Source organism: Cardiocondyla obscurior, linkage group LG12, assembly GCF_019399895.1.
Source record: "Cardiocondyla obscurior isolate alpha-2009 linkage group LG12, Cobs3.1, whole genome shotgun sequence".
Taxonomy (NCBI): Eukaryota; Metazoa; Arthropoda; class Insecta; order Hymenoptera; family Formicidae; genus Cardiocondyla; species Cardiocondyla obscurior.
The window spans coordinates 4,475,226-4,498,413 of NC_091875.1; the positions used below are offsets into that span (position 1 = coordinate 4,475,226).

Here is a 23,188-nt window from a genome sequence, read left to right on the forward strand (position 1 = left end):
GCGACCGAAAATACCTCCACCAGGCGGGATCGCGCGGGATATTTTATGGGGGGCGATTTGAAGTTGAAGAGACAGACGTTTAGCCACCTGCTTGGACACTTTATAGCTGATTCTCCCAAGTTTCGTATAATAAATTTAAAGTTATGTACAACGAGAGATTTATCTTTACTTCCTCTCTCTTTTTCTCTCGCTGTCTTTCCTGCTTCCTTTCGCGCGCGCATTCAATGTATATCGCCCGGTAAATTTTTATTCTACGCACTTGTCTCCTGACAGCGACGAGATTTCTCGATTTATCAATTTATCCGACCCGATCTCGTTTTGTATTCTTCGAATCAGAAAAATGCCTCGCGATGCTTTCCTAAACGTGACAGCTGATCTTCTCATCGTGTCGCATCGATTCTATTGATAAAAACCCGAACTGATTTTCGAAGCTGCACGTCGTAGCGAATTCTTTTGCCGTTCGGGACACGTCGAAGAATTCGCAGCGACGACGATAATTCAATAAGGCACGTCTCGTAAATTTCTGTCATGAGATTCCTTCTTTGTAGCGTTAAGTCGACTTCCGCTTTAATTTACGTCGGATCGGCGTGACAAATATAAAGTTTATTGCTGCGAGAAGGAGCCACGTTGTAATTATGATAGTTTGGAGCTTAATTAAAGTGCAAAAACTCATTGCGCGCTAATTATTCGTTATATGCCAAAATATAAAAATTAATAATAAATTAACTTCCTTAATTTTCGTGCATTCTATTTCCGTCTCGGGTTTCAATTCCGATTTAATGACCGAGAAAAGATTAGTCGCGACTTTTATTTCTGTTCCCGCGGATTTATTAAAAGTCTCAGGCTAACCCGATTATCGTCGTTTTATCTCGTCCATATTCTCAATTCCGCTCGATTAATCCGAATAGCGCGAATAAATATGGCGGCACGTACGTAACGCACTCTTTTACTGTAACTTATACATACTCGGGGCCAAGTGTCGACAACTTCGAATCAGATCGAAAGTTACGAATCTCGGGATTCGTCTCTGTTCTTAACTACCTTCAAGGTAGTTAAGGTGGCTCACATTTCCAGTCTGCTTCCTCTCATCTGCTCGTATCCTAGTAAGATTGCAACTTTCAAAAGTGCGCCAAAACGCGAAAGAGAGAGAGAGAGATAAAGACTCATAATATCGGTTTAATTAAACAGTTCTAAATTTTATTATTAAATACGCATCTCGGTGGCAAAGTTTCGCAAAAAAAATGGCATTGAATTTCGTCAATCTACAATTGGTCAGCGCGTTTGACGTGTGCTTTACTGCTAAAGCACTTCAGATTTATCGACGTACCTTTGTCTCGCGTCATGTCGCCTCGTGCAATCTTGCGAAGAGCGCTTTGTTCGCGAAAAATCCGCTGAACAATTCAGCATTCTTATCTCGGAGACACGGGGACATCGGATAACCGACGTCGCGGAATAGTCTCGGACTTCTGCATTACGGTATTCCCGGACACCTCGGGATATCGCGCTCCCGCATTGCTCGCGATCTCCCGAGGCGTCGACAAGACCGGCTCGTGACATGAGGTATCACCTTGCGAATGACAGGGTCCCCCGCGCATCAAGGTAATGGCACTGGATTGCGAATGTATACGCGTCCGTATGTACGATCAATTCGACGACACACAGTCGGCTACACCTGGGGATCTACGGACCGATTGCTTCCCTGTATCCCACGCCACATACATATATACAGAACGTCCCGATAGGAGAGTTTGATCCTTTCAAAAGACAAGACGACAATTGTTCGGTAATCGCTAATGCGAAAGCCTATTTATTAATTGCTTCCCACATTTGATTCCAGACGAAGTATTTATTTAATATCATATTGTATATTTTTTCTCTTAACGTTCTTAGTTTTTAATTAAATTCTTACGTGCTCTTTTATCATTTTCGATACCGTTTATTTACGACGGGTCTTATAAAATTTTTAATAACGCTCGACGTCGTCGTCTTAAAGGGCGAGAAGATTCGATTGAAAAAAAAAAAAGATTTTTTAAAGCTATCTGCGCACGTGTATCGGTAAATTTTTCCCAGCTGTAACTCGCCGGATGTACCCGAGCAATCGGTCGCTCAGTTCTAAGCGGGCTTATGCACATAGGCGTGTGGCTTACCCCATCGGCAGATATCGGTATGCCCGTCCCAATTTCAGGTTTCGAGCAATCGGCGGCCCTCACCACCTATACGCGGTCATATACAAGAACGTTCGACGTCTGTCTATTGATCGCGATCGCGGGAGTCAGTCAGTCCTACGGCCAAAGCGTGAGCCTCCGCTTGTGGATGTACGTTTGAAAGCTGCAACCAGGAGATATCGTAACGTGCCGGGACTTGGATTGAAAGCCAATCAGGGCGAGTCTCAAAGGAGCCCCGATACTCGGCGAATCGAGTAGATCCTTGCTCGTTGATCCCGATCAAATTGCGAACCACCGCTTGACATACTGTCTTCTTACCGGCCTCGCAGTTGACCGCCCATTAAAAGTTCGACATAAAATCCGCGAGCTATCATACAATTTTTTTCTTGCCCGTCGTTTAAGAACCGCTCCGACAACTTTTCTCCTCTTTTCTAGCCGCCGCGCAGCTTTTGTAGTACCGAAAAGAAAGTCTTCTCTGATCATCGTTACGTGCTTCGAGTAAATGCGCACGGTTTACCTTTCAGCGTATTCGTGAGCATGCCGCCGCGTTATTGTAATGGAATCGTGGATGTTTAGCTAGCGACGATTACTTTAATTAAGTTCAACGATTCTACAAGGAAAATCGTCTACGCACGTTGAAGCGGAGAGAAGACGAGCAACGGTGTTTAATGAAACGAGAGAACGCGACATTCGTTAACGAATGTGTTTGATTACACACGGAACGTTTCTTTTTCGCGTTATTACAGTAAAATAAAACTAATTTTTGGCTTTATGTTCGAAAGAGTATTTGGAGAAGTTAATTAAAAATTTTACTGCTAACATTTGTTTAATAAAAATGTCAGAGATAATATTAATAATAATAAAAAGTCGCGTTTATTAGTTTTGCGAGAAATCAAATTATTTGAATTCTGACCGATCCCTCACAAGTCAGTTGCTTAATGTTCGAACAGTTAAGCCGGCATTCGGCTGGCTGAAATAAATGGCTCGTGCAAACTTACGAAAGTCATGGGAAATACGATTCTCCGTGACGCCTCTCGAAGCCTCGCGCTCGTACTTTCGACGAGAATACGAGTCTTTTGGGAATTAGCGCCAGCGATTCAATTTCACCGGAATTAATCGTCTTACACCTCCCCCCTCCCCCCTCCCCACGTGATCCTTGGTTAGTCCGGAAAGCGCACGTACGTATCTACGTATGTGCAGGACTTAAAGCTGACCTGCGCCAACAACAATCGGGTGTTACCGCGTTCAACCGTGGGCGTAATGTCAGTTTAAATAAGTAAACGTCGGTTTAACATTGACAAATACTTTGGCGGCACTTAGCCGCAACGCCGAGACTTAATCGCTATCGGAAATTAATTAATCGGACCCGATCTTGCGCGACAGATGCGTTACATATAAACTGACCCGGTCGCCCGGAACGCCGATCCGGGATTATGTGCACAGCACGTGTATATAAATCAGATAATCTCCGTTGGCGGACGATATTAGTCTTCATAGAAGACTTCCGCTAGATAGATTTCACTTAGCATGAGCAATATACAATTAATAACGTAGGTCGGAATGTAATATTCTTCATTTTTATTTATTTATTAATTTTTTTTTTACTATTTTAAAATTTTTTATATGCAAAAAAATTCTAACGTTTCCCATAGTATCGCAATAAAAAAAAAATTTAATTCCAATTATAAAACGCTTGTTAGACGCAGCTGGAGTAGCGGATTCTTTTTAAAAATTCTCAAAATATGGTCAACTAGTTGGTATTATTACCACGGCTGTTATGCAATATTCACGACGTATATAATTTTCGTTACGAATTAATCGAGAATGGATCTTTTGAAAAATGCCAAGTCAATCGACGCGGACCTTGTAATGAAACCAGGGTGTCATTTCGCGTCTAGACCGATCGACAATCTCGGCTAACCTAGAATGCTAATATCTCACGAAATCGTCTTGCCCCGTACCATTATCGCCCTAATGACGGGCATTCCAGCGCATAAGAGATCGAATCATTCAATGGCTACCGTACGGCTTTCTATCACGCAGCCATACATTATAATTTACTTACTTTTTTTTTTTATTGCTTCGAATTGCCTAGTGTACCGAATTAATTATAAATGTTAGAAATAAAACTTTTAATGAAACTACGTGAAATAGAAATAACCGTTTCAACACTTTAATTTCTTTTCGTCGTAATTTAATTCAATTTTTCTTCTTAATTGCTTTTTTTATATATAGATTTTTTTTTACTGGGAGTTAAAACTCCAACGAAATTACGACCACAAATAGAATAATATATTTTCTTTTCTAATTATAAAACATAATTATTAAGACTTATATATATGTTGTAAAATATTATTATTAACGCGTAAAAGAAACTTCTCTGCTAGTGAACGTTTTTTTTTATTGCGGTGTCCTATATTTCTACAACTTTTCCAACAAATTACGTCGTACGATAACGCGACAACTGTGACAAGTTAAAATTAGATCAACGTTCTACGGTTTACGGTGTATCCTGTCATTAATTACTTGCTCGGCGTTTCATACCGAAGTTGTTTATCGTGAAGGAAAAATCGTGCTGGTGGTCACAGTGGACGATGGATACGTACCGCAGAATTTATGAACGCTTTATGCCACCATAAAACTGAGAGGATGAAATTGTAAATTGGAAAAAAAGGGCATTAAGGCTGCTAGCACCGCTAGCGGCGGTCTCTACATGCGATTCTCAAGCGTTGTGAGGATTATTATTATTATTTTATTATTTTTTTTTTTTTTTATGAAAGGCACACACAGCGACTTGGCACGCATAATCCGTAAAATTTTTGCGGAAAACAATGTTTCTACCTTGAATTAAAAATTTGCTCATTATCCATTTCACCGCGATATCGATTCGACCTTATTCTGTATCTCGATTAAAAGTAACGAGGCTCTCATAATACCGGCAAACAATACAAAAAAAAAAAAAAATGAAAAAGCGTTTCTACCACAAAAACTGTAGCCCTGTATTAATTAATCACGTTATTTTATCAATTATACTTATTGTTTTTACGAAATTTTATTCGCGTAAGGGAGAAAGTTTTCTCTCGTCGGTTTTAGTTTAAATCAAGAGCTCCTTTATATTTTTGATAGAAATTTTTTTTTTTCCGAAAAATGTTTACACGTCTTCTTTTAATTAAACTTCCCTGTATATACATATATGTTAATGAGGAAACATTATATGTTAAAAAAGTATTTACATGAATTATTTTTGTAATTTTCTGTGAAGATCTTTTGTTAAATTAGAAGAAAAAATAAAATGGTTCAAAATGTATGCAGCAAATACGTGTTTGTATTATAATTTTTTGTGTATTTTAATATTTTTGCTTCTGAATAATGCAGATCCGATTAAAGGATAAAAACCGCTTTAAAAATACGCTTTAGAAAGTTTACCGTTAATCTCCCTGTCGCGCATCAATAAATTGCATTGTTCCCTCGTTCAGGAATCCTATTCACTTCCGCTAGAGACGCCGCCGCGGAAATCTTCTGTTGGTTCACGAATTCCGAATCGAGCCGATGCGACGCTAGCTTTTACGAATCCTACGGCGACGCAGCTATTACTTCCGGCAATCCCACCGTTCGATTAATTCAATCTCGAGCTGGAATTAAAGGAACTCGACGTCGGGATGTAAAAATACTTCTGTGCCGAGTGGAAAATGAGGGAAATCTCCTTAACCTCGCGCAAACTCACTTAGGGAATAAATTTAATCTCACCACTATAGCAAATTGATATAAGCAGCTCATATTATACATAGGAAAGAGAATAAAACATAACCGGGATAGAGGGCCACGTTTTTAAACGCATAATTTTACATTATCCACGATAAACATAACGTAAATTTTTCATAAAAGTAATCGCTCAATAAATTAATATTTAATATAACTGTGCATATTAAAAAATTTTTATTACATTTTTATAACTTTCTTTATCATTATTTATTTACTTATTAATTTTTTTTATTAAATACGCTGATATTTTTAATTAATGAAAAAACATAATGTGATTAAAAATTGAAAATATTTCCCTTCTTCTCCGATATTTTATATAAATTTACATATAAAATATTGAGCGAAGCTATTGCGAAAAATAAGGTTATAAATTAATTCGTAGATCGACAATGATGCTTCGTTAATATCGATAATGAAGATCAACTTGGAAGAGACGTACTCGTATAAATATACTGCACTCCGTTGTTCTCGCTGTCTACTCGAGTGAGGTCGAGAGGGCTGTCCCTCTTTCTCAACTAAACTCAAAGTCGTCGACGAGAGACATTATGTAAGCGAGACGCGCGACGAAACGGTTCTTTCCTTTTATAATCTTTCGTTCCTTTCTCTCTCTTTCTCTCTCATTTTATTCGTCCCATGGGTGCTCTTAATCTTCGCCTCGTCGCATTTTCCTGCAACCATCGTTTTCACCCATCCCTCCCCGTACTTCTCAAAACGTGCACAACTCGCGCGTGACTTTACGCGAATAAGCGAGATTCGTCGAAGTTCACCCTTATGCAGATCGTGGTGGATATAAAAAAAAGTTTGCAAACCTGCATGTGTCGCGGCCACGCGTAAATTGCAAGACCGACAGATATGGTTAAAGGACGGAAATTTCTGCGTCCCATTTCTGCCTTTGCAGCAGCAAAACGTCCCGAGAAATTTGTACGCGTCGCAACTTTAGGGTAAAATCGTACGAATATACTTTTGCCAAATGTTACATACAGAATGAAATTTTTCAGTAAAATAAAAATATAAAAAAAAAAATTAAAAAAAAACAAAATTATTAATTTCAGCAATAATTTTTTTTATAAATCCTACTTCTTTTTTTCTTTTCTTTTTCCTTTCTTTAGTTGACAGATTATATACCGCTATAAAAATTCCCGACATATAGCACGTTCGTTGCTATCGCAGCCATCGAGAATAACGTATGTCGATCGTTTGACGACTCTCTTCCACTCGTTGATAAATTACACCGTTATCGGTTCATGCGTGAACACGCGAGAAATAACGCGTCACGTTCGCCCAGCGTAAAAATCAATTTCCATCCGAATGCATCACTTTCACGCCACGCGTAATCTGCGTTCAAATATATTACTTAACAAATTTTTCAACATGCGTACGCGTGCGTTTGATTGAAAACATTTAATAAGATACCAATAGGTATTTGGACAAATAATCGTTACCGGTGGACTTCAACTATCTCTAACATTTTTGCAACTATGTTCCTGGGAGTAAAATTAATTCTTTAATTATTCCTCAAATTAAGAATTAAGCCAAGCGACTAAGTGACAAAGCAGCGTTCATCGCTGGAAGAATCAATAAATTTTTACAATCGCGACTGGTCACGTTTTCGACCATGCCGATTTCGTTAATACTCTCATACTTCATGGCGACGTGGCGCGTCAGGTTAAAGAGCGCGATTGGATCGCCGTGCAATGCAGGAGTGCATTCCGTAAGAAAGAAACTGCTAAGAGTAACAGCTCGACAGTAAATTTACATTAGAGAGACTGCTGAGGACACGGGAAAGCTCTCCTGGTTTCGAGCTCCTCGTGCCTCTTCGTCTGGTATCGACTATTGCGATTCCTTGTTATAAGATACCGATGCGTATTGTATTTCACATTTTCTTATCTGTATGCAACGCGTTACTTTCTATCGATTTACGCATAATGACATTTATACGACTGCGTAGCTTAAAAAGAAGAAAGAAAAAAAAAAGAAAAGAAAAACGGCTCCTAACTTCGCGGCGGGAAATAATAATCATTTTTATTAAAATAAATTTAATCTAATCTACAAATAATTATTATTAAATTTTATATACACCTTGTCTACGACCTGTCGGCATTATTCGCCGCGTAAGACGATACGAGAGTGACATTGATGCAAACGCAAAATGAACGCTGTATCGCCACATCTCGCGATAACGTGTCGTAGAGTCATTATCTTGAAAGCTAATGGGAGATAACGTAATTTATCGTGACACAGGATCGTAAATATGTTCGCGGCGATGAGTAACTTGTTACATTGAGAATTCACGGATAATGAGATAGTCGCCGCGCCGCGAAATATTCCGGCGCCGCACTTCGCAAAACTGCGAAGGTATAACAAAGATAAATGGAATACTGCCGGAGATAAAGATGAAGAATCCAGGTTGACGGCCGCACGGTTTGAAACCGGGTGGCACGTGTACCTCGTACGACGTGGCATTAATGTCTCCTATATCAGCGTGATGCATGTGGTTCTGTAGACGTGGGGGCTTAGCATACAGGTCACGCTAGATGCAACGGCAACCACGATTACACGAGCGGGGCACACTCTACTTGGATCACCGCGTATTTTGGTATATTAAATAGAATCGAGACCGTGCGCGCGGCTCTCGTGAAATTTCAACTTTGCCTAGTAATCAACAAGTACGACAATCGCGTCCGGGAGATCGTTAAATAAAGACCCCGAGAGTGTTTCTTGTATCTACACAGCCATCGGCTTTTATCACGGTTTAATAAGAATTGATTATCATAAATTAGTATAAATTGTATAAAATTTACATTTAATCGAAAAATGGCCTTTGTACGTTTATATCTACAAATCTCGAAAAGCAAACGGATCGCTTCGAGCAATGTGTCTCGGAATATTTTCAGTTCTTAGTATTATTATTTCTTTTCTTTTTTTTTTTATTGTTATTTTTTTAAACGAACTACCCCGGAACATCAGAAATAATAAGAAAACCTTAATTAAATATCCGACTTTATTAAAACGCGTTGTTTGAGGCTATAACTTTTTACCTCTCGTCATCGTCCACGGAAAAAAAAAGAAAAAAAAAAAATTCATTTTATGTTGCTGCGGCAAGTAGAAAAAATTGCCGAACTTTGTGAGTTATCTCCCGCTGACCTGGTTTTCGTTTGAAAAAAAATTTCACCGTTTCTCGGCGGTTCCGGGCCGCGAGTTAGCAAACGCGATTCCACGATACCATTATGTGCAATTTTATGTGGTGTGGAAGAAAGGCAGATAGGGAAAAAGAACGAGAAAGAAAGAGAGAGAGAAAGAGAACGAGATTGCGAGAGGTCGAAAAGTAGAAAGAAGCGACGAGGTAGGCAAGTTGTATCCACGGTTTCTCTCCGTCGCGGCGCAACGCGGTACGATTGTTCACATCCGAGCGAACAGGAAGATCGATAAGAAACGTCGTTTCGTTAAGTGTCGAGGTCGCTTCAGCCTTCTGGCGGTGGCCGATCGAGGCCGAGGGTGGAAATGACAGTCATTCCCATTGGGTTCTTACTATTGTTCCCCTATCTATTGGGACCGGTTTACTCAACCCTTTCGCTGCCAGTCGGCGTCGAGTATCGGGGACACTAATGCCGCGTGGTACTCCGCTCGCTGGATTCTTCGTCTTTGTCTCGCGTACAATGGGTTTTGTTTCGAGAGAAATTTCGTGAGCGCCGCAATCAGTTTATTTTGCACGTCGTAACTTTTAACAAGTAACCTAACCTAACGCATCCCTTAAATTTTTTTTTCAGGGGGAAAGGCGGAGAAAGAGACTCAAATTACCTGATAGCTCTTAGAAATTTTTTTTATCAAGATGACTGTCAAATAGATTTGTCATTTGTCTTTGTTTGTTAATAAATGATTGGTTGAACTAGAGGAAAATTCCGAGTCGGTCTACCGATAATAATATATTTTATTATATATATCTAACGACTTTTCGATTTTGCGTCGCGCACGAAGAGAACGGGAGAAAAAGAGATTTCTTTTATTTCATATTATACGAAAGATAATCGAAGTCTCTCCGCGAACAAATAATCTCCTGTACACGACATTGAATTTCACTGTCGACGGTACATCCCACAGGATGTCGGGGTTCCTTCCGTAGAAAGGATCGAAGAGGCAGCTGCTATTGTTATCAGTTAATTAAGGGAATTGATGAAAGATTAAGCAATTCCTCTCGTCTTACCGGAGCTTCCTACGTCTTACTTCCCCATCCCATTTTCGTGTACTATCCTCCCTTCATTCGTCGGGCACGACCGAGGACGTATTGTGTACCAGAATTGAGGTACTCTGTGTAAACTTACGCATCCCTCGAAAATGGAGAAAACTCGCCCGATTAGATTGCACACGGTGGAGAAATTTCGTCCATTGCGGACAATACAAAGAAAAAAAAAAAAAAAACTTTCGAAACTTTATTAGTTTTTTTTTTTTTCTCGTAGTATGGAATGAATAATTTCGACTATAGCTCTTTACATACACGATAAATATTATATTTAACGAAATAAATCGATTGAATGTAGTAACAAAGCAAACGAATGATTAAATTTTAATATCGTTGTAGCGACAATTTTTTATTTTAACATGACGATTTAGCTGTACAAATTATTTGATGAAGGGACACGCCTAGCTGTACGTTTTGCAAATAAATATTTATTGGCAGTGCACCAACGGCCCATGATTTTAAATTTTACCAAAAAATTTGATTGCCGAATCTGTACAATATTTTAGCGGATATATCGAAAATAAAAGCGCTCGCGGAGAGAAGTAGTAGAATTGAGAGATAATTATAAATAAATTTCTGTTTTACGAGGCAATACGCCAGATAAATTTAATATTAACGAAGGATTATATTACGTGCATCGAACGATCTCTGTGGTTTAAATGCCGTAACTTCTGCAATTCTGTATTTCGTAATTTCAGCGGTTTTATTGTAATCTACACTCATTCCTTCGCGCGAAGCGGCATATTCGCGCCGTTATGATTAGTTATTGGCAGAACGATAATATCATTTGCGAATATGCAGTCGTAAAGTTGTAATTCACACTCGACGAAGTCCATACACCAAATGTGCGATATTAAAGCGTCGGGGATTACCTTAATCAAAGTGACGTGGATAGATAGCGTTTGTTAATGCGGAACTGTGTTAACGTGGCATTATAATCGTTCTATCAAGAAATTCTGTATTTTATTTAATATTGATTCAGAATTGAGTAACGGAATAACCGAAGCGAGATGCAAGCGCGCAAGAAATAAGGTCGAAAAAATATCTTTTACACATATATATATTTATATGTATTTTTTTTTTTTTAGTGCGTGGCATTTTTTTTTTTTTATGGCTAAGTAAAATTGTAACGGAGAGATTGTGGGCGTGTATCTTTTGTTGGATTTGGCATAAGTCAGACCCTCCCTTTGCTAAGTGAAGTTACTGCGGGAACATTAAATTACCTGAAAGCTCGCGGTTCGGTCTGCAATCGTCCAAAGCCGCCACAGGTGACATAGGACGAGCCGACCATTAACCGCAAGAGCCTAGTGTATACAGGACGGCCGTTCCATGAAGGACTGAAGCGAACCATCGACTAATTTACCGGGACCGGTTGAATTTGCTGCGAAATTAGCCCTTTGTAACCATAACACGCATTAATGCGCCCTTCTTAATTGGACGGCGCGCCCGACGTTGATCAGTTTCACTGAAAACCGAATGCGCGTACATTCGGTTCGGCAATTAATAACTTAGACCCCAATCGTAAAGTCCCGTATTTGCATATCATTATCTCGAAGCTTGCGTGAAGTCTCATTTTCGGAATTACGTCATCGCCACGCGGTTAAAATTAACCAAGTATATCAAGGCAGCTACTTCCTTTCAGCCGAGATTAGAACACTCCCTCGGTCACGTCAGTATTTTTATCTCGTTTTGATACCCGCTACCATATATTTCAATTAAGACTAATAGGTATAAGAATAAATTACTTCGACTCGCACCACAATCTTGCCCCCAAAAAACGTCATGAATTATTTTCGCCTTGAGTCGAAAATAGACAGTTTTTTTTCCCTTTACGATTCTCCGTCTAAAAATATTTAATCCCAAGATCGGATTGGCGAACGCCGCAAATTTAATATACACGTCGTATCCAAGTGTCATTCCTCCTACTTTGTCCGCTTTCGAGCAAATCCGTTTCCGCCGTCACGGACAGTTTCTATATGCAAATCTACTCATAACTCAGCGAAAACATATCGGACGGGTCCGGTGTTCTCTGTGCCGTGTGTATTCCCTTCCTGTCCTTCTATCCTCCGTCCTCCTCGCTTCTCTCTCCCTTCGCGCTACGCCGATTCGAAATGCTTGCCGACGAGCGCCCCTCCGGAGATGGAAATCGCAGAAAATTCCACGCCCCCGACAAAATTACGACAGGGTGTGTATTGAGAAAGAAACATCCTCGGTCGAACTTCTGCAGTCCATATTTTCACATGGACGACACGTAGACGGAACCTCCTTCTTTTCCCGGTCGCGCCCGATTTGTTATCAGCTTTATCTTTTCTCCACGAAAATAGGTAAACGTGCTCGATCGATTGAAATACGTGTTACGAAACGTTTTTCTACCTTATAAAACGATCGAAATGCGGTTCCGAAATAGCAACGCGCGAAAACTGATGCATGTAATTATTTGACGAGATGCAAAGTATAAATATCAGAGAATCGAATCAAACCAGTTATTTTAAATAGGCAATAACTTATATTATTTTTTTTTTATAGATAAAATAATCTTGAAAATGTTTATGCAACATCTCCCGTAAACGCGCTCATGCACAAAGTATTATATCATTTAAGACATAATTATCCCAATGATCCAGTGATATAATTATGAAAGTGATACAATTATTCCGATAAAAAAAAAAAAAAAAAAAAAAATTTAATTGGAACATTACGTGTCTAAATTGCAATTAATCAGACAGTTATGTATAAATAATAGTTCTCTACAACTTCGCGCTTATGCCTCGTTATCATTCGCGATGTGATGAAGCTCTTTTCATCAATTTATGCGCTCGTATCAAAGCGGCCTAATAATAATATGTCAGTAACTGGCTTATATTACATCGTACACATGCTCCATGGCAATAACCGCATTAATAATGCCACCCTCGTCGATAATAATCGTGAAATCAGGTACCCTGGCAATATTACGTCGATCGATTTCGGTTATTCGGCGAGATAATGTAGGACAATAACGCGAAACGACGGATTCGCTATTTCCTCGGTTGTCGTAAAGCCACCATGAATGATCTTCCTCTCCGAATGTCGATAAAATCTTCGCGAGTATACTTAACATTTTAAGAGACCGGCCTCGTCATCGATAATTATCAAGGTGATCGTTTCGACGTCGGTATTATATTCTATTCTCAGTCGACGAGATTAACGCGCACAAAAACGTAAACGCTTGATAACTAAAGGAAAAAAAGAAAAAAAAAGCCAAGATAAGACCGTTACATAGTTGTGCAGAAAACCAAAAAACTCCAGCGCAAATTAGCCGATAATCACAAATTAATAGAACCGCTCGGTGTCATTTTGTTCGCATTAATCGTCCGTTGACCCCGGGGCATAACAACGGAACTTTGCCGAGCCGCGTCTAAGTACGCCCAGCGCGATCGAGTGGGTGACGTGACGATAAAAAATTAACGCGCGACGCGAATCACGGCCTCCCCTCCCTTGGCCGAGTGTATATTTAAAGGAGTTAAAGAATGCGCGTGTAAATCGACGTAAGTCGATCAACAACAGGCGCTACGAAGTAAGTTTCGCGGCAATTACGCGCGTAAATCGCATTATCGGATGCTAACTGGCCAAGTTTAAACTTGGTTTCTTTAACGTAGAGGCGAGAAAGAAAGCCCGCCTTCTTGTTGCTCCCCGAGAGCTGCTCTTTAAACTCCTCTTAATCGCCGGGGGAATTCTCGCCGAATGCGAACGTTAAACGTTGTACGCCGCGCGCGGCGGCGCGTTTTCCTTACGAAGGAGAATGAAAGGAATCGAGAAACTGTTAAATTATACGCGGCCCCGCGACGGCCAGATAGTATTGTCGCATCGGTAAATGACATGAATCGAGGTCTAAATCATTATTCGTAAGCCGCGTGTCCGCAACGGGCCGCGAATCCGCCTTCGATCGATTCGACATGCCCTGTTTCCCGCTCCTTCATTTTAATACTCGTTTCTATATCATTTTTTTTCGTACTTCCGTTACGAGGTTACAGTTGCAACGAACGCGTGATCTCCGCGCGCGGTTATTGTCCCTAGCACCGTGCGTGTACCAGAATGCGCTTCCGGCTTCGCGTATCATTGCTCGAACGCATACGCAATGAATTTTATGGAAGTCACGTTCATCGCCTACGTTCCGCAAAAAGAAACAATATCCCCGTGGCGTTAAAAGTAGCGCCTGTAAAGCCGGTAAAAGAAAAACCTTGGAAAATGTGAGAAAGAGAACGTCTCTTTCTTCTGATAAGACTATGTTCTTTTTTTCTTTTTTTTAAGTTTTCTGCATTTGTTTAATTAATAACAGTTGATATTCAATGTAGCTCTATGGCGTAAATGAATATATGAAAAATATGTGGACGTAGTGCATATTATATTATGTAACTGGAATATTAATATTTTTATTTCTCGAGAAACTCCGGAGATATTGTCGGTTTCAACGATTTTGTTGTCGGTTAATTAAACACGGAATTCAGGTAAATTATTTAATTTTAAATTACTGCAAATTACCAAATGTAATTAATTATAGTATATACATGTACATATCAAATTGTAATTGCGGGAAGAATTTAAAATGATTAACGCGTCCCTTTACGCGATACCGAAACGGACCCTTTACTCTGCGGTTCCCCTGATCGCTTGACGGGAACTTTCAAACTGGCACGAAAGTCTGGAACCTCCTTAATGCAATGTCTCTGCAATAGCATTATGTTGCCTTACGTGCGCGGTTAAACGTGCAGCGCGACGTTATTAGATCGCCTTTACCGGAGTTCGATGCGAGAAACCGGAAACCGATATTCTCGGCAATGCTAACAGTGCCAATACGTCGTTGGCAATCGGAATTTGTCAATGCCGACGTAACGCGGCATAATTACGTAATTGCAGTGGCGTAAGACGGAGCCGCGTGGTCTACTCGCGCTTTGACAGCTGAGCGGTTGCGATCGAACGCGTTGTAAGATATTCTTTTCTCGTTATCGCGTCGAGTTTGCCCGGCGCGTTGACGCGACAATGGGCCGAGGGTGCGAATTCAAACGACCAAAAAAAAATAAAAAAGAAAAGAAAAAAAAGAAAAAAAAACGAAATATTGATTTACGCCACTTTCGCGTTCAATCCTTTCGGTGACCGATCGGTACGCGGGGGCATTTCACGCGACAGCGCGGACGTCGTGCGTCACATGGACACCGCCGTTGTGGAACCGGATGCAACAGCCTGCCACAGGCCGACCCGTCCGAGTGCACTTCCCGTAGCAATTCGATCCCTGACCCGTGAATTAATATTTCATCCCCGTTACGTCGCCTCCCAGCGCCGCTCGCCTTTTTAACGGCGCCTTCCTCATCGGCTGTCGCGCCCGACGTTTTACACTTCCCTCCACCCGCGCTTCTTTTCGCTAGATGTTTTCGCGCGTGAGATCGACGTCGTAAGGTTAACGATCCGTGCTCGCGGAAAATACTGCCATTTGGATCGCAGTCGGGAGCACTCTCGACGGCGAAGAATCGCGGGGAAATTAACGGTTGCTCGCCAAGCTTCATCGTACAATGCGATGCATTAATGGCTCTGGCGCAAAACGCACTTATCACGCTTACTCTCCGCAGGGTCTTGGGGCGCTTACTACCGTTTCTCCGGCTGCCGCGTCCATTCTGCGCTTCGACAATTGATCCAACAGCCTCTTTTGTTTCGCCCGTTCGCGCAACTCGGTCTACCGAATACCGCGGTTATCGCGAAATATTTTTAATACGTCGGTTGAACTCGGCAATGAATAATTTAAAAATTAATTCGGAGACGTACAGTGACAAAATTCGTGCGATTGGGTGACGCGGGTGACTTAATTATTGCCCGTTAGAAAATACAACGAGCGTCTATTGTTAAACCACGAGGGTACGACGGGAGTGATCGGACTGAAAACAGTTCGTGCGCCGCGGAGGTGGTTACCGATCGCCACGTTTATATTTTCTCCGGAAACGAGGGGAGGCGATTTCGAGTTTGTCCACGTAATCCCGCAACTTTCGTACGTGCCGGAGGGGTCGTGCCCGTGAAAATGTCCGTTCCTTATCTCCGAGATGTCTTCGAAATCTCGCGAGGAGCGAACGCCGCGCGCCGAAGCGAGCTTCCGGAAACCTGATGAGCGAACTTCGACGGCCTATATATCGACGGTATAATACATTCTCTATCGAAGGCACAATGCAACCGCGATACGAAGACCCTCGTGGTACCGCAGCGACTCGAAATCAATACGGTACATATCGATGATGTGTCAGTACGCAGACCGTCTTGCCTTACAATTGACTCCCGCGTCGAAGCCAAGTGGTCTGAACGCGGGGGTCGGGGGGCCGAATTACAAAGGACGAAAGGGAGGGCTGTGCCATCCCGCCGATCCCGGAATTGCTTGGGCGGCGGGATGTTCAACGATAATGGATACATCGTAGCCGTATTATATTCCGAGATGTTAGTTTGCGATATTTCATTATTCAAACGTGTACCTTCGTTCTCGAGTTCACAGTTTTCACCGTCCCCTCCCTCCCCCTCCCCCTATCCCAGATCGATTTATCGACACTTGCGACGATGTCTACGGTAACTCTAACGCGGCGAGTTTTAATTAACATCCTTCTTTACTTGATCAACAGAACGAAAACAGAGCTCTGCGGCTGAAGGAGCCAGCGTCTCTGGCGCTATCCGCGGGCGGAAATTCCGGCGGATACATGGATCCAGACGGCACAGCGATTGTAATGTCATCCGAGCTTTTGCCGGCGCCGACCCCGGATCCGAGAGTGACGTGGAATTACTTCGACGAGCAGGGGTGAGTCTGGACAGTGATTTTTCTCCGCTCTATTATTAGCGCCGCGAGATGCGCGACGAACGCCGTTATTCCCGCGCGAGCGTGTTTTCGCTCCAAACACTCTTAGACGTTCTGGAAGGCATTCGCGGATGTAATATTGATTCAGCTGCAGCTTGGGACTTCCGACTTCGGCTCGGAGTCGGAGCGTCGGACATTAATTATTTCGCGCGGTCGACACCGTTATCTTCGACAGGCTCTCTTGCAACAACCCATTAACTTTCTACCGACTTGAAGCATGTATATCGCGCGTTATTGCTCGCAGGACTACTTTGAAACGTTCCACCGCGCTGGTTCGTCGACATTACTGTTCGCGATTACGTTCCACGTGTCGCATAATCGTCGCGTAGGCGTCGCGCTTTACGATCGCTTCGGCACGCGGCGTGCGCGAAGCGGGCTTGGAACTCCAGGGCTGACAGCCAGATTTCAGATGGAATAACGAGAAATTCAACGGCAATAATTTTCTTTGTGCAACAGGTACGTTTCAAGAGGTGGTCTACGTGCAGGCGAGGACCCATACGCAAGGAATAAATTCAATCAGGAAGCTTCTGACGGTCTTCCGAGCAATCGCGATATACCCGATACTCGCAGCGCCATGTGAGTAACTTATTATTACGAAACGTTTATCGACGTGTCACGTTTGGGTTCGCGATCGAGCGCTATTAAAATATATTTTTTTCAAGTTCCATTCTAGTATTGATTTAATTATCGAAAGGTTAAGTTGACGCGTGACTAGGTGCATATATCAATTACGCGTGTATAATAATGATATAAATAATATTAACATATTTCGCATGTCTTTATGTATGAATGCAAATTTTAATGTGCAAAATTTCATCGTACGAGATAAGCTTAATGGCACTAAATGCAGTGACGAAAGATATGCGGCGTATTAACGCCTGTCTCTCACAACCCACCCGAATATTCATTCGTTTCGCGTCGTCCATTGACGAAAATGTCGAAGACCCGCTGTTCGGAGTTACGAAATTGTCTCGTGGAATAAATTCTATCGATTCGCGCGTCTCTGTAAAAGGCGACGGGACGAGGCTCTTCGTTTTAAATAATGCATCGGCTAGTGAATACGATTTCCCGTCAGACAGTCCTCAAGACGAGTGGCTTCGGGATGAGCGGCGCGAAGAAATATAAGAGGAGGACGCAGAAATTGGCCTGTCGGTCGACCAGCCCGTTTATACGTTACTATTGGCAGCTACGTGATTTTCGCGGCGGATATTATTCCTCGCAAATGATCGGCAAAATCGCGGCGTACCGCTGGAAATTTATGCGGTATCGTGACAAGCCGCCATACATTCAGACCGCCTTAACAGCAGTTACTCCGCCGAAGAAGAGCGGCGGGATCTCGCAAATACTGAACAGTAATATATTTCTCCCGGTACAAGTACAATAAGGTAGATCGCGCACAGACATTTGTAGAGAAGAACTTTCATCCAATTATGTTGGAAATTGATAATGAAAGAAAGCGACATGCAATTTCTCGTAGCGTAACGTGATCAAAAATATCTATTACAAATTGTTATTTTTTTCTTTTAATGTATTGAATGAGAAGAACTTTTTATGCTCATGGGCACGATCGAAATTACTAAGATAAAAAATATAAGAGATTTATTTCCGTATCGCCGCAAGTAACCTCGGTAATTTCCTGCGAAGAAAATCTAACATCAATTTCTGATGTCCGTTTCCATTTATCAAAAAATCATATTTTTATTAAAAAAAAAAAAAAAAACTAACAAACGTACCGCAAGATATTAAATATTCGAAAATCTGAATTCCCGGGTTTTATCATTGCATTGTAAATGTAATATAAATGCATAAAGCGGCAATATCAAGAAATCTCCCGAGCACGCGCGAGTGTAAAACTAATTGGCAGTTCCTTTGCGCGATATGATCGCAAAATATATATGCCTGGCGTAATTCCGCTGATCGAGGCGCAATCTATCCTCGTACGTTGTCTCACACAAGACTCGCGCACGTACGCGCGTCTTTTTATATCATGAAAAATTCAAAGGCGGCGTAAAGTTCCAATACATTCAGACCGTAAAGAAGTTTGAGCTGCGCCCAAGAAAAGCGATAAAGCCGCGATCATAAATTCCTGCCGATACACATAGATCATTGGTGCCATTGTTACGCGTCAAACGGTTGGTGGGTCGTCCGAAGCGCGGCCCACGTATGGAGTTTCGCGCAAAATTGTGTGTACGTTTCCTATGTTTACGGTCATCGTATGATATGATGTTTGTAATGAATATAAATTATAGCTAGCGCGATATCTGCTGTTATATCTTGTCGCGGGAAATCATGCGAGGATCAACTGTTTGTCATAAAGATTAATCGGTTAAATCTGTAATGCAACGAGCTATGGCGGGCATATCGGTTATTAGTATCATAATGTTATTTGCAATAAATTGCGTTTCCATATGCATTAATTTTCTCATTGCCGCGCGCGCGCTGTATTAAAGTGTCATTAGTCAAGTGCAATGGATATTGCGGCGTGTGATTTACATATTTTTACATGTATATTGTGCGTATACAAAAATGTATAATATTTTATAAAATGCAAAAGCACAAGTGTCGCGAGATGCGCACTGGTCAGAACGCGGCCGGTGCCTTGTTTTATTTATTGCGAAATACGGTTACTTTAATTATTAAAAAAACGTTGCGCATTTATCCCTGCGTTTTGCCGGAAAGGTAAAGATTAATATCGCAGTTTTCATATTAATCATCGAAGCTGTAAAGAAGCTCTTACAAATATCATACCGCTGATAATTCCTTCTGCATAAATTATTTTTGCGCGTATTATTTTAACAAACACTTTGAAGAATATTTCTACGAATAAAAAGGAAAAAAATAAAAAATATTGCAGATTTGCTCATATCGCGCCACGAGATAAATTCCGTTTAAGGAAAATTGACGCAGGAACGTGCTTCGCCGCGCGCGCGTTCGCGAGATGAATTTTTGCGCCTCTTTACTCGCGCAGACATACGTGACCTCGCGAAAAACGCAGGAAGTCAAAGCCAGGCGACGTCGCGTGTTTTAGATGAGAAAAAGATACTTTTTTTTTTTGCTAAGACAATGGTCGCCGGAAAGGTTCCGACTCGATCCTAACGGTTAAGGTTTCCGCGAGGAAGTAGCAGGGACGACGGGAATTGGGGAAAGCAATAGAATTGAGTTTGCGAAGTTCTTTTTATGGACGGTTCTCGTGCTTAATGGTATTGCCTGTTCTTGTTACCTAGCGCGTCCAATATACCGCTAATAAAAACATTGGTTGACTCGAGGCACCGTCGTTTTCGTCAAACCAAAGTGCATGTCCACTCAAATTTCCAAATTTCCTTTCACCGGCCAAACAATATTACCGAAATATCTCTCCGTTTGAACAAATTTTAAAGCAGCAAAATTTGCGCCTGCCCACCCGCATAATATAATTACGTAGCCACAATAATCGCAATTTAGTATAATTATTTTGACGTCACGCATTATTACACGGATCGACGTCTCTTGATCAGAGAAACCGTACTATAATCCAATTGCATAATTAATTCGCTATGAACGCGGCTAATATCGAATATATCACAATACACTTTGTTACGTGTAATATCGCGCAGTTATTAAACAAGCGATTACTATCCTAATTCTTATTACATTAATTGTTGCAACAGTTTAAATCACGATTGCAAATATTTTCGATTAATTCTAACCGGAAATAAAAATTATACAGCAACGCATTTTTGTCTCGTGTTTTTTATTTTATTTTATTCTATTTTTTTATTTATCGCTTTCAATGGATATGAAAAATAATTATTCTTATACCGACGATAAAGATGTCTTTTTTTTTTTTTTTTTTTTTTTTTTATAATTTTCTCCCCTTCGCGATCGTTTGCATGCAAATACGCGATACTGTTTGCGAACAAACGTGGTCAACGATATCCCTCCGCGAAGCCTCTCAAACACGAAGTCCTTTCAATGGCTGTGACTTAGTATCGATATATTCGCTTGTACCTCCTGACTATAGACGATATTGCGCAAGATGCCATTAATTTCGCTTCAAAGCGAAAGGGGATTCGTATCAGTTTACGTCCGTTTGATTAATTCTGTATAACGTGCTGTCGGGGCGGATTCGGATCCGCGTGAGTTATCGGATACGATCCGTGACGTAAACTTCGTTTTCTCCCTAGCACACGCCGGCCGGCACGGTGGGCAAGTAATCGCCTTGATTCCTGACGGAGCTACGCGGAGATTCTGCTAGTTGCGTTCGTGCATGACCTCATGAATCACGAGAGAATCAGCGAAAAGTCTGAGGTCTATATAAACGGTGACTGATGGGATTATACGGAATATCCATCATGGATCTTATAAGTATAAGCTGCCCGGGATCGAAAGTAAATACATCATCCGCGCGTTTCCTGCACGCACCCGAGTAAACTTTGCCAAATTTGTTGCAAAAGTAACGTCTGCATTGCATATGCATGAATTATATTAAAGTAAGGAAAGCACTCATCCGTTTACGTTGGAATCGTCGCCGGGTGCTTTTTGATCGATTGCCGAAAGATCAACTTTGCCGGACTAAGAGCCGTTTAAAAACGCTGAAAACTCTCGGTCAGAAATATACGCCCGACCCAACAGAGAGATTTGCTCGACCACCGCGCTCATCGCTACGCGAAGCATAACATTTGACTTCCCCGACAATCGTGCAAACGTTGAAGCCGTTCTCGTACAAATCAAACTTACGAAGTCACCGTAGTGCTCAGCAAACAGGGGTATTTATTATCGATTGCCCGCTCTGGTAATTTCCATTATATTTACTAAGATTTACGCTATTTGCATGCCGCGCTCGTCGCAAAACTCGATCGGGATAGACGATGCGCATTAAACATACCAATGTGCCGTGAATATTGAGATAAAAATTCCCGAGGAGAGATCCGCGCGTACATTTATAAATCCACGAAATCTTTGAATTGCGATCTTCGAAGGGGTTTCTAAAAAAAGTGAACTTTGCGGTAATCGTCGATTAAATCTGCGTATCGAAAATTATTGCGTACGAGCAAGAAGTGGCAGATTAACTGTGCCAATTGCAACCAAACAAATTGATTTATATGCAGAAGCATCTTTCGCAAAGACAGCTGCGAGTATTATTTTGTCGAAAATAACGCGATATTTTATGAAATTTTATGATTTTTATTTCGACATGGGGTTGCCGTTGCGCGAAGAATTATTGCGACGCCGAAAATACCAACCTCCGTAGAACAAAACGTCGGAAGAAAAATTATAGGAGAAAAATAAACGTTACGAAGTTGTGTTACGGATGTATTCCGTAGGCAAGGGGGTGTCGAGGGGAGGGTGGTGGGTGGAAGAAGAAGAAGAAGAGGGCAATGGAACTATCTATTTGCCTGTATCTTCTGGCTGACATAACAAGATTTCGCTACTTGCACGCAGTCTGACCGTATTCGCAGTTACTACTTCCTAGCTCTATAAGCACGCACGATCCACTTGACGTGGAAGAGAATCGATTTATCGACAGTTCTAAAATTTGTACGCAAAATCTGTCTGCCGTATGAAACGAAATTTAATAACGCCATGCACATTTATACCGCGGAAAATCCTTTATGTACTTGTCTTCTTTTATAAAAAAAAAAAATAAAAAGAGTTTGTTTTACACATATGTAATTGAATTATAATCTATACGTTCCACGCATATTTTAATGACGATCCAATTCATTTGAACAATAATTTCGCATTATACATACTGCTATTAAGAATTTTATATTTAAAATAATAATATTATAATCTCTCCGTATATCACAATGATTTCATAAGCATTTACATAATTAATTCCACAAACGATCTGATTTATGTGTTATTAATTGAAATTTATAAACTAATTTGATTAATTATAAATTGATTTATAAAATACAGCAAAGTAAAAAAAAGAAAAAAAACAAAATTAGTAAATGTATCTGAAATAATCAGCCGTATGTACAAAAAAAAAAAATAAATTTATGTCATTTTTCTATTACCATATCTTTTGTGTCGATGGTACGGTGCTCATCGATTTACGCGAATAATAAATTCTTATTTGCTGTTAATAAATGGTAGAGTAGTCTGCTGCGTGTGTACAATGCAAGATAGATCGCGATACGGATTCTACAGAGTTTAGCGGCGCGTCTTGTCGTCGTT

The 23,188-nt window shown here is 41.0% G+C and overlaps 1 protein-coding gene across 1 annotated transcript in view; it reads left to right on the top strand.

Annotated features, from left to right (window-relative positions):
• Window positions 1–23,188, top strand: part of Pgant2 (polypeptide N-acetylgalactosaminyltransferase 2) — a 162,464-nt gene that overhangs the window by 101,281 nt on the left and 37,995 nt on the right. Inside the window, exons 2-3 of the mRNA XM_070664010.1 lie at window positions 16,797–16,969; window positions 17,483–17,602. Of these exons, the coding sequence (XP_070520111.1) occupies window positions 16,797–16,969; window positions 17,483–17,602 (293 nt within the window). The remainder of the gene's footprint in view (window positions 1–16,796; window positions 16,970–17,482; window positions 17,603–23,188) is intronic.